The following is an 11,981-nucleotide window of genomic DNA, read 5'->3' as shown; positions in this document are numbered from 1 at the left end:
GTAATTCTAAGCTGAAAGCATCACACCTAAGCTATGCTGCTCTGGAAGGTCTGACATTTAAGACTTCAGTTTGCTCTTAGTTACATACAAACTGCTGCCATCTTTTGTAACAATACAATGAAACTGCTCTGGAAAGTCAAGCAATTTCCAGAAACAAGGGACTGGCACCCTCTTTTAACGAAAATGCAGTAGGAGTTTATCTTACAATGACTAGGTGGGCTGCTGTCATCCTCTGCTCCGTATCAGAAGACTATAATGCACATGGCAGGCATCTGTTTAAGAGCCCCATTCGGCCAGAGTAGATGTATTGCAGCCCATGCGTGGGCAGTATTAGAAGACTTCACTACTTACACATTATGCCTCAGTGCTGTAGAAGCAATCTGACTACCATTTAGAGTTTCCTGCACAATGGGCCAAGGTTCTTAATTGCACAAGTGTAGATGAGCTGTTTACACTAATGATCGAAATAGCTGCATAATTGTCATTACTAAGTTCAGAAATTCAGAGCATTGCATAGTGCCATTTTTCTTTAAACAGGGTTCTGAAGACTTACATAATTCTAGTCAGAGCACTGTACAAACAACTCCCAGCTAATCCTCAAGCCCTCTGAGCTAGAACCCCATCTTAGTAAGCACAGGAGAGAGCTATGATCAGGACTACTTCCCAGCTCCCAGCACTGCTCAAATCACCAGGCTAAGAGGATCCCCAAGTACTAGTTCAACTTCAGCCAATTCCATAAATGTGTTGTGTGTTCTAAATCAAAAGCAACAGGATATCATTTGTCAGTGCAACAGTGGTCACGTTAAATAGTAATAGACAAATGAGTGATGTAAATTCTTGACTTTTATTTGGAGCCTTGTAACAGTTACAGTAAGAATTGTCATTGCAAACCAGGAATATTGAAAAGATTGAACAATTAAGTTAAAAAATCTGAGTGCACACCTGTAAGACACATTGGGTGCAGAAAGACAGATATAAGCTTTTGGTTGTTCTATCTTGTTTGTTTCAGATAACCGATAAAACTAAATCTAAGAAAGGTTGGTAGTTTTCTGAAATAGTCATTCCAGCAGAAAAGCACTTAACATGTATCAACCAATGCTGTACCAGGTCAGAGTAGCCACTTGAGTTTTAAGTTTATTCTGGTTATCTGCTTTCCAGCAAGGAAATTATAAAAGACTGCCCAAAAAGTCTATGACACAAACTTGTAAATAAAGTTACCTGTATTATGAATTTCCAAATTTTATTTACGGCTTGTCATTTCTTGGTATATTAGAGAATGATGCAGCAATCTGAAATTTCACAGGACTTCGACTTCCAAGATTGAAAGCTTCCACATTGAGTTGTGGTCAATTTTGTGGTCAAGGAGCACCAGTAGTATTTCTATGATTCCCATCATTCCCTCCCCTTTAGCTTAAGAGATTTGTTTGCTTTTGGCAGAAGCAGAGGTCAAATTGATCACAGCGCAACTCATCTAGTGTCATGGTAAACATGGATCCATCCTTGCTCCTCACCAGGTGGGATCTTGCAATACAAAGGTGAAACCACAATGATCCATTGCACACAGCTGACCCTTCACAAAATGTGGAAAGCCTAAAAATGTTATTTCCCATGGCAGGTCACACAAGCCACATGTTGCCACTTTGCCTTGAGTATGCAGAAAGGATAACAGAGTGATGTACACAGTTATCAGCAGTTGAAAGATAGTAAATTTTTCACCTCATACCAAATAAGTAATAGTAGAGAAGATTTTATGTGCATCAAAACCCCATTTTACCAATGCACTTTCACACTGCAGTACTAGTTTTGTTGCTATTAATAACTATTCCTTAGGATAAGACCTCGATGGACCATTCCAAAGTTTTCCAGCATGAATACTGGCAAGACTTTGGGGGATTTATCAGAACTTTTAAAAGGCCAGACATGCCACATTAGCATTTGTTTCTGCAGAAGCTAGTTAGTTCTTGTCTAACATTAAGGCTTGGGCTCACTGAAATTTACGGCAAGCTTAACAAGATGACTAAATTACAATAGATTATGTTTGCTCAGAGAGGCTGGTGACAGAACCTAAGGTCAAAAACATGGTATTCTTGTAACTTTGGTGTTCTAGTAATGCAATGCATTAGACTTCATGAGTCAGATACAAAGAAACAGACCAATATTGCTGTTACAGTGCACCACTACATTACACCAAAGGAAGGGGAAACCTATAGTCCAACTATGATTTGTATTCACTGTAAGCCTAAGATACCAAAAGAAGTTCTCTCCCAATAGAATACAAGGGAGTCCCAAGAAAAATTAATGCAGTAGTAATTTGAGCGAAGAAAGGAGCTATGATTGGAGGATGAAGGCCAATGTTGCAAGTTGTGTAGCTTCAGACTGAAAATACCAGGATCCTTTGCTTAATCTAATCATATCCCCAGAACATGACGACTCCAGCAGACATGACACTCTTGAAATACGGAACTTTATTTAGAAACGGCTTAAAGTAGAAAAAACTCTGTCAAGAAAAATCCAGGTGGAATATGGTTTTTCGGGCAACAAAAGTCTAGAAGGCCACAAGAGAAATAGCACCACTGGAATTTTAAACAATGGCTAGTTACTTGTTTGTTTTTGGCATTCACTGAAATTGGGTTTTCCTCTGAATTTCACAAAGATTCATGCACTACACAACAGTTACAATAAATGCTTGCCTTCTACACACATTTTAGGACAAGCTACAACCAGAAACAAATGCATACAAGTACATCAGAACTGATCAGACTCAGTGTGGGTGGATCAGATGTCCTGTGGGATCTTGCCAAACAAACAGAAATGAGAGGAACTTGATAGCAAAGGAAGAGACAGTTCAGGGATAAAGTATCTTAAATATAAATATTAAAGTTAGTCTGGGTACTGTATTTTCTGCAACATTAGCTTCTCTATTAGCTAGCACATTAGGTTTGTCCCCAGAAGGTTACTGTATTGGCAAGTATCACTATTAAGCTACACCAAGGGCTGAGGACGATTTCCCAACAGCCACAAAATAGGTATATCTTCAACCCACTCACTCCTTTTAATACAACAGAGACACTTGCATAACGCAAGTTCTATTAGATCCATTGGTTTAACCAGTACTCTAGGATGGGGGAAAGAAGAGGAAACCAGAAACAAACATACCAGAAAGACCACCACAAAAATAAAGGGAGACAGGACAAGCAGAAAAATGATCCAGAGAGTGAAGTGAGAAACTTTTGAAGAACCTTCCAGGCAATACGACTAGATCCATGTTCTCAGAAAATATAGTACATGAATTTGGCAAAGTTGTTAGCCACAATGCCAGAGAAGGATTTAGCACTCAAGATAATTTGTACATGTTGGTCTGAGCTCTTCATACTCACTCCAATCTTGTAACAAGCAGTATTAAGGCCTATTTTGTCATTGAGAACTACCACTCAGTAAGCGGCTTTACACAGGGAGGGAGTTTTATTTTACTAGCCCCTTTTGAGTAGTCACATTGCCATACAAGGCCTCCCAGACAGCAGTGTAAGTCAGATACTTTCTAACCCCAGTATGAAGCACATAAAATCTCCTGTCACATTACTTTATAATTTGGCATATGGAAGCATATTTTAAATACTCTTAAGGCATTTTTATTAAAAGTTCTCTGCTGCAATTTCACATTAACACAATCTTTCCGTGAGTCAGTGTTTAGTTTCTCTACTAGACACTCCACCTCAGTAAAGTACAGAAGAAAAGACTTTCCACAAACCAATGTTTTACCAACAACCAAATAATTCCGCAGCAAGCTTCAAAATATTCAACCTCTTGTTCCCTAAATATACCAACTAGATGTTAATACTGTTCTGCTACGAAGTGAAAAGGCGCTCCTAACTCAAACCCATTGGAAAAGAGTAAAACTTCTGCAAAGTGCACTTTAAGAAGAGGTACTTTTTGCTTATGAAAAGAAACCAGTGAGTCCTCTAAGAATAATAAAGTGGAGTATTTTACAGTTAAGCACATGATTTGGGGCAAAGAATTCTGATGTTCTTGCTCTGCTGGTACAGTATATGGACTGTTAATACTCTTCTTGTTCCTCTTGTGGTGCTCCTTCGTCAGGTATCACAAAGCCTTCCTGAAGGGGGAAAGAAAGAATATATTAATGGAAGCCGGTGTCAAACCAGACCCACTGATCCAACTGGTTGCACATACCCTTCCCTGCAGTTTTACTTGGGATACTGTCAAGGAGGTATACACTCACTTATGAAAGACCAGTTATGATACTAGAAAGATTTTTCCTCTCAGATCTTGGATCCAGTTGTCATGGAATTTCAAGTAGTTTTCTACTCAGACAGACAATCCGGGGGTGTAAACACAAGGATACCATCTAGAGCTTTAGTACAAAAGATGCCTGCCCCAAAGCACATAGAGGCAAGCAAGATTGGACATTGGCCCCATGGAAGACTTCTAGTTAGAGAAAATTCACCTGCTTGCCAATTAGTAGACTTACATCTGTTGCATAAAGAATTTCCACAATCCTCTGCAACACTGGATCACTCTCCCCTTCATTCTCTTGGCAGATCAATTCGATATTTCTCAGTTTGCCAAAGTAGAAGTCCCTCTCCTTCTCCAGATCTTCAACAGTAAGTTTCAATACATTGATCTGCCAAAGATAGACACACATGATCATTTCTCCACCAGAGAGAAGTGCACAAAGCATTTACTCAGAAAGCAAGATTCTCATAGTTCACAAAAAAAGCAGATTTTTGTGATGTATGAGAGCACTTTGGGAATAATCAAGACCTGCACTGGTCTATTACAGACACTCAGTTTAGCTCATATGTTCTATTTCTGTGTTAGACGTCCAATTCACACGAGGGGTGGTTCTCTTTGCTAATGCTAAGGGAGTGCTACTTTATACAGATAAAAACCCAAAGATCTGCAGGGCTTATTCTTTTAAAGGCTAAATTACCATTTACATGAGGTCAGTTTAGCTTCTAACAGTGTGACCCATGACATCTCACACTGCAGCATAGCAACAGCCATTCATAGTTTAACTGCAATGCTGCTAGATGTCTGCAACAGCGCTGCAGGATGAAGTATCAGCATGTAATAGATTTAAGTTGGTGTGTGCGTGTGCCATGCTGCAAAAGGAATTTGAATTATTTGCTATATTTCCAAGACCCAGTCATTTCTTAGCTTAAATAAAGATTCATGTAGATTAATCTAAAGCACTTTCACTTAACCTGACAGTCCACAGGTTTAACACTCACCTGCTGGATCAGCTCTGCTGATTCATCCTCTACTATTCCTATGGGAGCCTTTTTAACCATTCCAGTGCCAGTTTTAGGAGCTGCTGTGGTTCTCTGAGTAACAATGGGCCTCTGAGGAGCTAGAAGGTAAGATGCAGTGTTAATTCTTAGCCTAATCATTTTCAGAACCAAGTCCCCATAGGAGTTATTTCCATCCATGCTTAGATAGAACAGTGAAGAATTTGAAAGCCAGTGTAATGTAGCAAGAAATGCCCCAAGCTCCCCATGTGAAGTGTCCCTTCTCCCTGGCAAGGGTGTTGGTACCAATCATCGCCATTTTCTTTAAGGAAGAAGCGTCTGTTCTTGCAGCCTTCATTTCTGTGGCTCCCAGGTAACTGTCATCTAGAAGAGGTATAGCAGTTCTAATGGTTACACACTATCTGACCTGAAGATGCCTGCCATGCCAAACCTACAGATTAAGTGTCTCACATGGAAAATAGCTTCCTATCCTCCATGAGATAAGTTTAGCACTACAGTGTGATCTCAGGCATATGTATCATGATTTGATTCTGTATTTTGACAGATTGGAATCTTTGTGAAATAGAAGAAAGCAATGAAACTACCACAATTTAATGCACTGAAATTAAGCAATGAGTCAGTTTTGCTATTTAGGTTATTGAAGCTCTTATCAATTAGAAAGACTTTCAGAAGACCTTCAACATTTCCTTTACCTGCACTGCCGGAACTGAGAGCTTTCTTGGGTTTGTTCAGTATTGGAGCAACAAGGGTGGGTGCTGGAGCTGTTTCTTGGCCTTGTCGAGCTGCAACAGGGTCATACTCTTTCCCATCATAGTTTGCATCAAAAAATTTTTTGAACCACTGAACAAATTCAAAATTGTCCTGAAATTTTCCTTTCACTAGTTTGTCCACAGGGATTATCTGGGGGAGGGGGAAAAAAAGCTGGTTAAACAGAGGGAAACGTTCTGAGAGTAAAGAGCAAGCTCTACAAAGTGACAGATTGCGCTCAAGAATGCATAAATGCAATCTGTGGTCCAAGTCCAGGGAACATTTCTCTTATGTATTTAAACACAGGAGTGGCCAAAGATTTTTCTCCACTCATTGGAATGGAGAGATAGTTGAGCCATTAAAGTTGAGGGGCGACTATCACATCTTATACCATTAGGCAATCTCTGCAATGAGTTTCATTGTCAAATTTGCTCCTCCTCTGCTGAAGTCCATCCCTCTCTCCCTACTCTAATATCTTAACTTCATTCCAAGTCTCACCTGTTGGCCCACCTCCCCACACACTCAACACCCAGTTTTGGGGTGTTCCCTTCTCCCCCACCCCACCCTACAAGAAGCCAGAGAATTATTAAAAACCTCCCTATAGACAACCAGTATGGGGTCAGTCAAATGGGCAATGACCATGGCTAGCCATCTGATGGTTATTCAGTGATTGAGACATAGCAGTCCAGCCCAGTTCTTACTAGACAAGACCTGCACAAACTAATGCAGTTGTCACACTAAATAGTAGTCTTAGCCCATTCTCTATACCCACGCAGTGTGCCTGTCTATTCACCCTTACATGAGGTTCCCTCAAAATAAGAGATAACATTGATATGTTAATACAGAAACCTCGTACTGATATTGCTATGCAGTACCTATTACATGAATAAACTGCACTTTCCATGAAAACAAAGGTTATTCAAACCATGAAGCACCACCTTCACACATCTACGCTACAGCTGCTTAGAATTTGTGGGAAGAAGTACAACTTGCAGTCCTTGGGACTACCACACCAACTGGTTGTAGCCACGTGTCTGGCACAAATAGAGCAGGAAGCTCAACTGCAGTGAGAAGAAGAGTTGTAACAGTGGTCTGTAAACAAGCATGTATGTTTCAGGTAGTGAAACTCATTCAGTTAGTAAGAGCCAGAAATCCAAACCTAGGAACAAAATTTCCAGTTTGGGGAAGTTGGAAGGGTAAGTGCTGTCATCTAAGCTGATGATTGGCAGACACCCAGATGAAAAAACAGAAATCCAGGTCTAAGCCATGGAGTTCATACAGCTGTGCAGCTGGCAGTACTGATGACCTGAAACTAAATTGCGTGCACCCAATGCAAGGAGTACCAATTACAATTCCAGCTTACTTTGTCAACACCCATTCGCTTAAAACCTGCTTGTAGAATCTTGAAGTTTTGAATGTATTCATGTTCCAACTTTGCTTGAAATTTCACTTTCTTGAGTGCTACCGAACCAGGGAAGAGCATGTCCAGAAACTGACAGTATGCAGCACCTGCCAAGAAAAAACAGAATGTTTCCACAAAGCCATTTTATACAATGAGAAGTTGGGTGAGGTAGTATCTTTTATTGGACCAACTTCTTTTCGGGAAAGAGAGAAGCTTTCAAGCTACACAGAATTCTTCTTCAAGTGTAGCTCAGAAGCTTGCCTCGTTCATCAACAGAAGTTGGTCCACTAAAAGACATTACACCTCACCCACCTTGTCTCTCTAAAATCCTGGGACCAACATGGCTACACCACCTTATTCAAAGTCAGTCAGAAGCAGACAAATCTGGGCAGACTATTTACTGCAAGAGAGAGGAAATATGAAGGATATAAGATGGTCCCTGTTATGATTTGAACCCTTATAACACTGCCTCCATAACTCACTGAGTGAGCATACTAGTTGGACATGTAACTAAGATCTGCACTGTGACATGTTCGCAACAATAAATTCAGTAGGGTTGCACGGGATAGATAACCTGTCTATTCAGCTAGGCAAAAAAACTTGATTCTCTACCTAGTGAATAAATTAAAGATTTTAGAAATTAGAATGAATAAATAAATAAAACAAACAGCATTTATCCATAGCTCTTGATGCCCTGGGAGTTAAAAGGCCATATCAATCCTCGCTCCTTAACAAAAATCCAGACATAATAAAAGTAACAAAAGAGCCAGGGCTTCTTCACCCACCTCATAGACCTCTCATTCCCTACCAGTCCCCCCGTAACTACAATTAGAACTTGGGGGGGGGGGGGGCAGGAGGAGAATCCACTCACCCAGAAAAAAATAGAATTCTTTCCCCAGCATGTATTATCTTAGATTCTGTAAAGATTTTAATTTAAAAAAAAAGTTTCCAGCCCTTATTGTTGGCTGCAGAGGTAATATGTATTTAGTAATAGGTTTGGAAGGTTAACTAGCTATAACAGTTCATGCCACATACATGGTAGGTGCCTATCTTAGAGGGGTTATTTTTTTCCTGACATACCAGAGGAGTCTATGTCCACATTCACTGGTGACAACAGAAGCCAAACACCTTGAACTGCCATACCAAGACAGGTGGTACACTTTTGTGGAACGTTTGTAAGAAGTCTGTTTAACTGCCAAGAACATAGAATTCCAAGTTCCCTTTTGCCTTCAGTCCTAATGTGTGGTCTAGTCATGCCATTCAACCAGGGTGTTGCTCCTGCTTGGGGGCTCCCACTGTCTCCTCCTGTTATTGGAAAAGAGCTTCTTCTCCCTTCTCCACAGCTTCCTGACAGTGCAAATTAAGGTAGGAAAAAAGTGTCTGCAACTGAATCCTCCAGCATCTTTTTCCCCTATTCAGTGAATAACTCCAGTGTCTGCCTCTGCTGGAAGTTCATGATAGTCCCCAGGAAGTTGACATGACCAATCAGTTTTCATGGACCAGCAGTGAAGCTGTTTCATCTTGCTTATTTCACTCTGTAGAGAAATGAGCAAGCAGCAGTGGAGAGGTCTGTCTGGCAAACACTGGAAAGTGACACTACACAGTTTATAGCAAGTATACATTTGAAAGTTTTTCTTTGCAACTGTGAGTGCTAGGATCTAAGACCTGTAAAAATGAATCAGGATTCTGCAGAAACTGATATAGGTTCTCTCACTCCTCAAGGCAAAGTCCTCATGGAGTTCCAAATCCTCTGGTCCTAAACGAAAGTCACTAGCAATCCAAAAGTCTTCTTATTTTGATTTAAAACCTTAGACACTGGGTAACTCAGCTCTTTGGTTCTCATAACTCTATTTTTGTTCTTTCTATCCTTGCTGACCATTTTTGCATCTTCTAAATTAGCACCTCATTCACCTTTCTACTTCTCTGCACTAATTTGTTCCCATGGATTCAGCCACAAACTCTGCTGACAATTCCCAAATGTACCTCAACTTCTCCACCTCCTTTGTCAAACCAGAAAATTTCGTGTTTCCCACCTACTGGATGTCCTACCACTGTCTCAAACTCACCTCCTAGAACTGAACTATTTTCGCCTGATCCTCTCCACCTTCCTTATTTACCACTACTTTTCCTGTGTCCCATGCTCACAACCTTGCTTTAGTCTTCAACTCTTTTTCCCTTCCCCATATACTGTCTTGAGGTCTGTTACTTAATTTTATCAGCATCAAAAGACACTCTTTTGTTTCAATTTTCACAACTAATTCCGTTAAAATGTGACTCTTCAGTATTATAACCCTTCTCTTCCCCTCCAAGTCTATCCAAAACACCACCATATCAAAAGCCTCTCAACTCCAACTATATCACCTCAAATCCCCTTGTTGGCTTTGCCTCCTTACCACATTAAGTTAGAGCTTCTTGACCTCATCTTCAAAGTCCTACCTATCTGCTGTCCCAGTTCAATCCCTAAACTCCTCCCAGGCCTTCCACCTTATTTTTCTTTTCATCTTTTTAGTAACCAGCTGTTCAGAGAAGTTGGTCACCACCAACATTTATAAACGGTGGCCACAATCTAGTTTACATCTTTCTCTCGTGTTGATGTGGAAAGATGCTTGGAAAGTCTACTTCCTGTCCATGAAAGCCATTTCAATTCCTTCTTTAGAATTCAGATTCTCCCAGGAAATTTCCCTTCTCCACACCAATGATATTATTTTATTCTCCCTTCCCTGAACTTTTGTCCTGTATCTTAAAATACACCTTTTACATTAAATGCAGGGTTTTAGCGACAGTTTCACAGTCAAGTTATAATGCAAGATGACAGATTAACTCTGACTTGGATTTGTCTGTACTAGGATTTTAATCAACCATGTAGTTATGGCAGTTTAGAGGCATATCATAACCATGTTTTACAATTTCCAGCTTTAGCCCTGTTGTCAAAAGAAATAGGGAATGAGCTGAAAGTTCAAGGCTATGTTCTAAGGTAAGAGTAGAGCAAACAAGTCTTCAAGTTCCACAAAGCTATAGAAGCAATCCTTTGTACTCACAACTAGGAGCTATAGTTTGGGGTTCAGGGTTAGCAATTCTCAAATCAAGCAAGATCCAGTGATAGACTACTATATCTTGTATACTTGCAGTCACTTTGCACACTTATTAACCTTTTGATAGTCACCATCAGAGAGATGCGTTTAAACCCCTTAGCAGTGCCCTGTCATCAGCCCTCTTACCTGAGCACAGGTGTTCAATCTTTGTCAGGTTCAACTGCAAAGACTCGTTGATCCACGCAAGCATGTCATGTCGACTCAAGTTATCACTAGTCACTGAAGTAGAATACACATTAACTGCCATTTTCTGAAAGACAGAAACCACAGATGAAAGTTTCATACTAACGTATAGTTAGAATATGATCTGCTACAGACTTGACTCATTAGAACAGTAGTGTACACCTGGATTTACACCCGCCTGTTGCTACAGAGAGCAGATTCTAACACTGCCAAGTCACAGAAGTAGCTGCTGGAAGTACCCCACATCATCAGAAGCAGAGAGGAGTTGATTTAGTATTTTGTGAAGGACAGGGAAGACAGCTCAGGTAGTGGCAACCCAAACTTTCCCTAGTATGCTTCCACCTTGACCAAGAGGAACCACCTCCATAATGAGCTGGAGGAGTCCTCTTGTCCATCTTCCCTAAGACTGCCGGAAAGGGTACTGCACTGTACTAGGCAGGTTTCCCAGTGGATTACAGCTAGTGCACTCCAGAGGGCGGAGCCCACTAAACCGCTCTTCAGGGAAGCTGCTCCCACCAACCTCCACCCGCTAGTGTCCCAACACAAACCTCCAGGAGTCACCGCAGCAAAAAGCACGAGCCCCCCGGAGTCTCCTTTTCGCACTGACCCGTGGGGGGATTTGTGCTGCCCGCCCGCCCAGGCGCCCCGCAGCGCGGCCGGAGCCGGACTCCCTTTCCCACGCCGCTTCACGCTCACCGGCTCAACGTCACCCCTGGAAATAGCCCGCAGGCCCCACGCTACGGGAAGGCACCGCTAGAGCACGGGAGCCGCCCGCCGCCCCCTTCTCCCCTCTCAGCCCACGGCGCGGGCCCCCAGGGCCCCACCCCGCCCGGCCCTGCCCGCTGGGCGGCGACACGCGTGTCCCGGGAGGGGAGCAGCTGCCATCGCAGGCCGGCCCGGGGCGGGGGGGGGGCGGCTCAGGCAGCTCCCCCGGCCCCGCCCCGCCCCGCCCGCGGGCCTCGTGCCGGTCCCTCACAGCCCGCCGGGGCCCCCCGCCGCGCCCCCGAGTCCGTTACCTGCCCCCGCTCCGTCCTGTCTCCTCAGCGTTCAAACCGGCCCCGCCCGCCTGCCCGGGAGCAGCACGTCACGCGCACCGTACGTGCTTACGTCACCACCCGGCGTCCGTTACAGCGAGCGTCCCTTGTCAGCTTCCCTCGAGTTGGGGCGGGGCGGGCGGGGCGGGGCGAGGAGGAAAGTAGTTACCAAGGGGCGGAGCCGAGGCATCGTTGCTAAGGCGCCGCACGACCTCCTTTTTTGGTCACGTGATGTTATTTAGCCCCTCCCCCATTG

General features: G+C 42.7%; 1 protein-coding gene across 1 annotated transcript; it reads right to left on the bottom strand.

Moving 5' to 3' along the window:
• Nucleotides 1-825: 825 nt before the first annotated feature.
• Nucleotides 826-11,820, bottom strand: MAPRE1 (microtubule associated protein RP/EB family member 1). The gene is made up of 7 exons (XM_050917747.1): nt 11,708-11,820; nt 10,635-10,758; nt 7,378-7,523; nt 5,960-6,167; nt 5,250-5,368; nt 4,487-4,639; nt 826-4,111 (listed from the first exon to the last, which is right to left on the bottom strand). The coding sequence occupies exons 2-7, from the start codon at nt 10,753-10,755 to the stop codon at nt 4,055-4,057; spliced, it is 804 nt and encodes a 267-aa protein (XP_050773704.1). The 5' UTR covers nt 10,756-10,758; nt 11,708-11,820; the 3' UTR covers nt 826-4,054.
• Between the last annotated feature and the right edge of the window lie 161 nt (nt 11,821-11,981).

This window comes from Gopherus flavomarginatus, chromosome 11 (genome assembly GCF_025201925.1).
Source record: "Gopherus flavomarginatus isolate rGopFla2 chromosome 11, rGopFla2.mat.asm, whole genome shotgun sequence".
Lineage (NCBI taxonomy): Eukaryota > Metazoa > Chordata > Testudines > Testudinidae > Gopherus > Gopherus flavomarginatus.
This window is presented reverse-complemented; position numbering and strand designations above follow the sequence as displayed.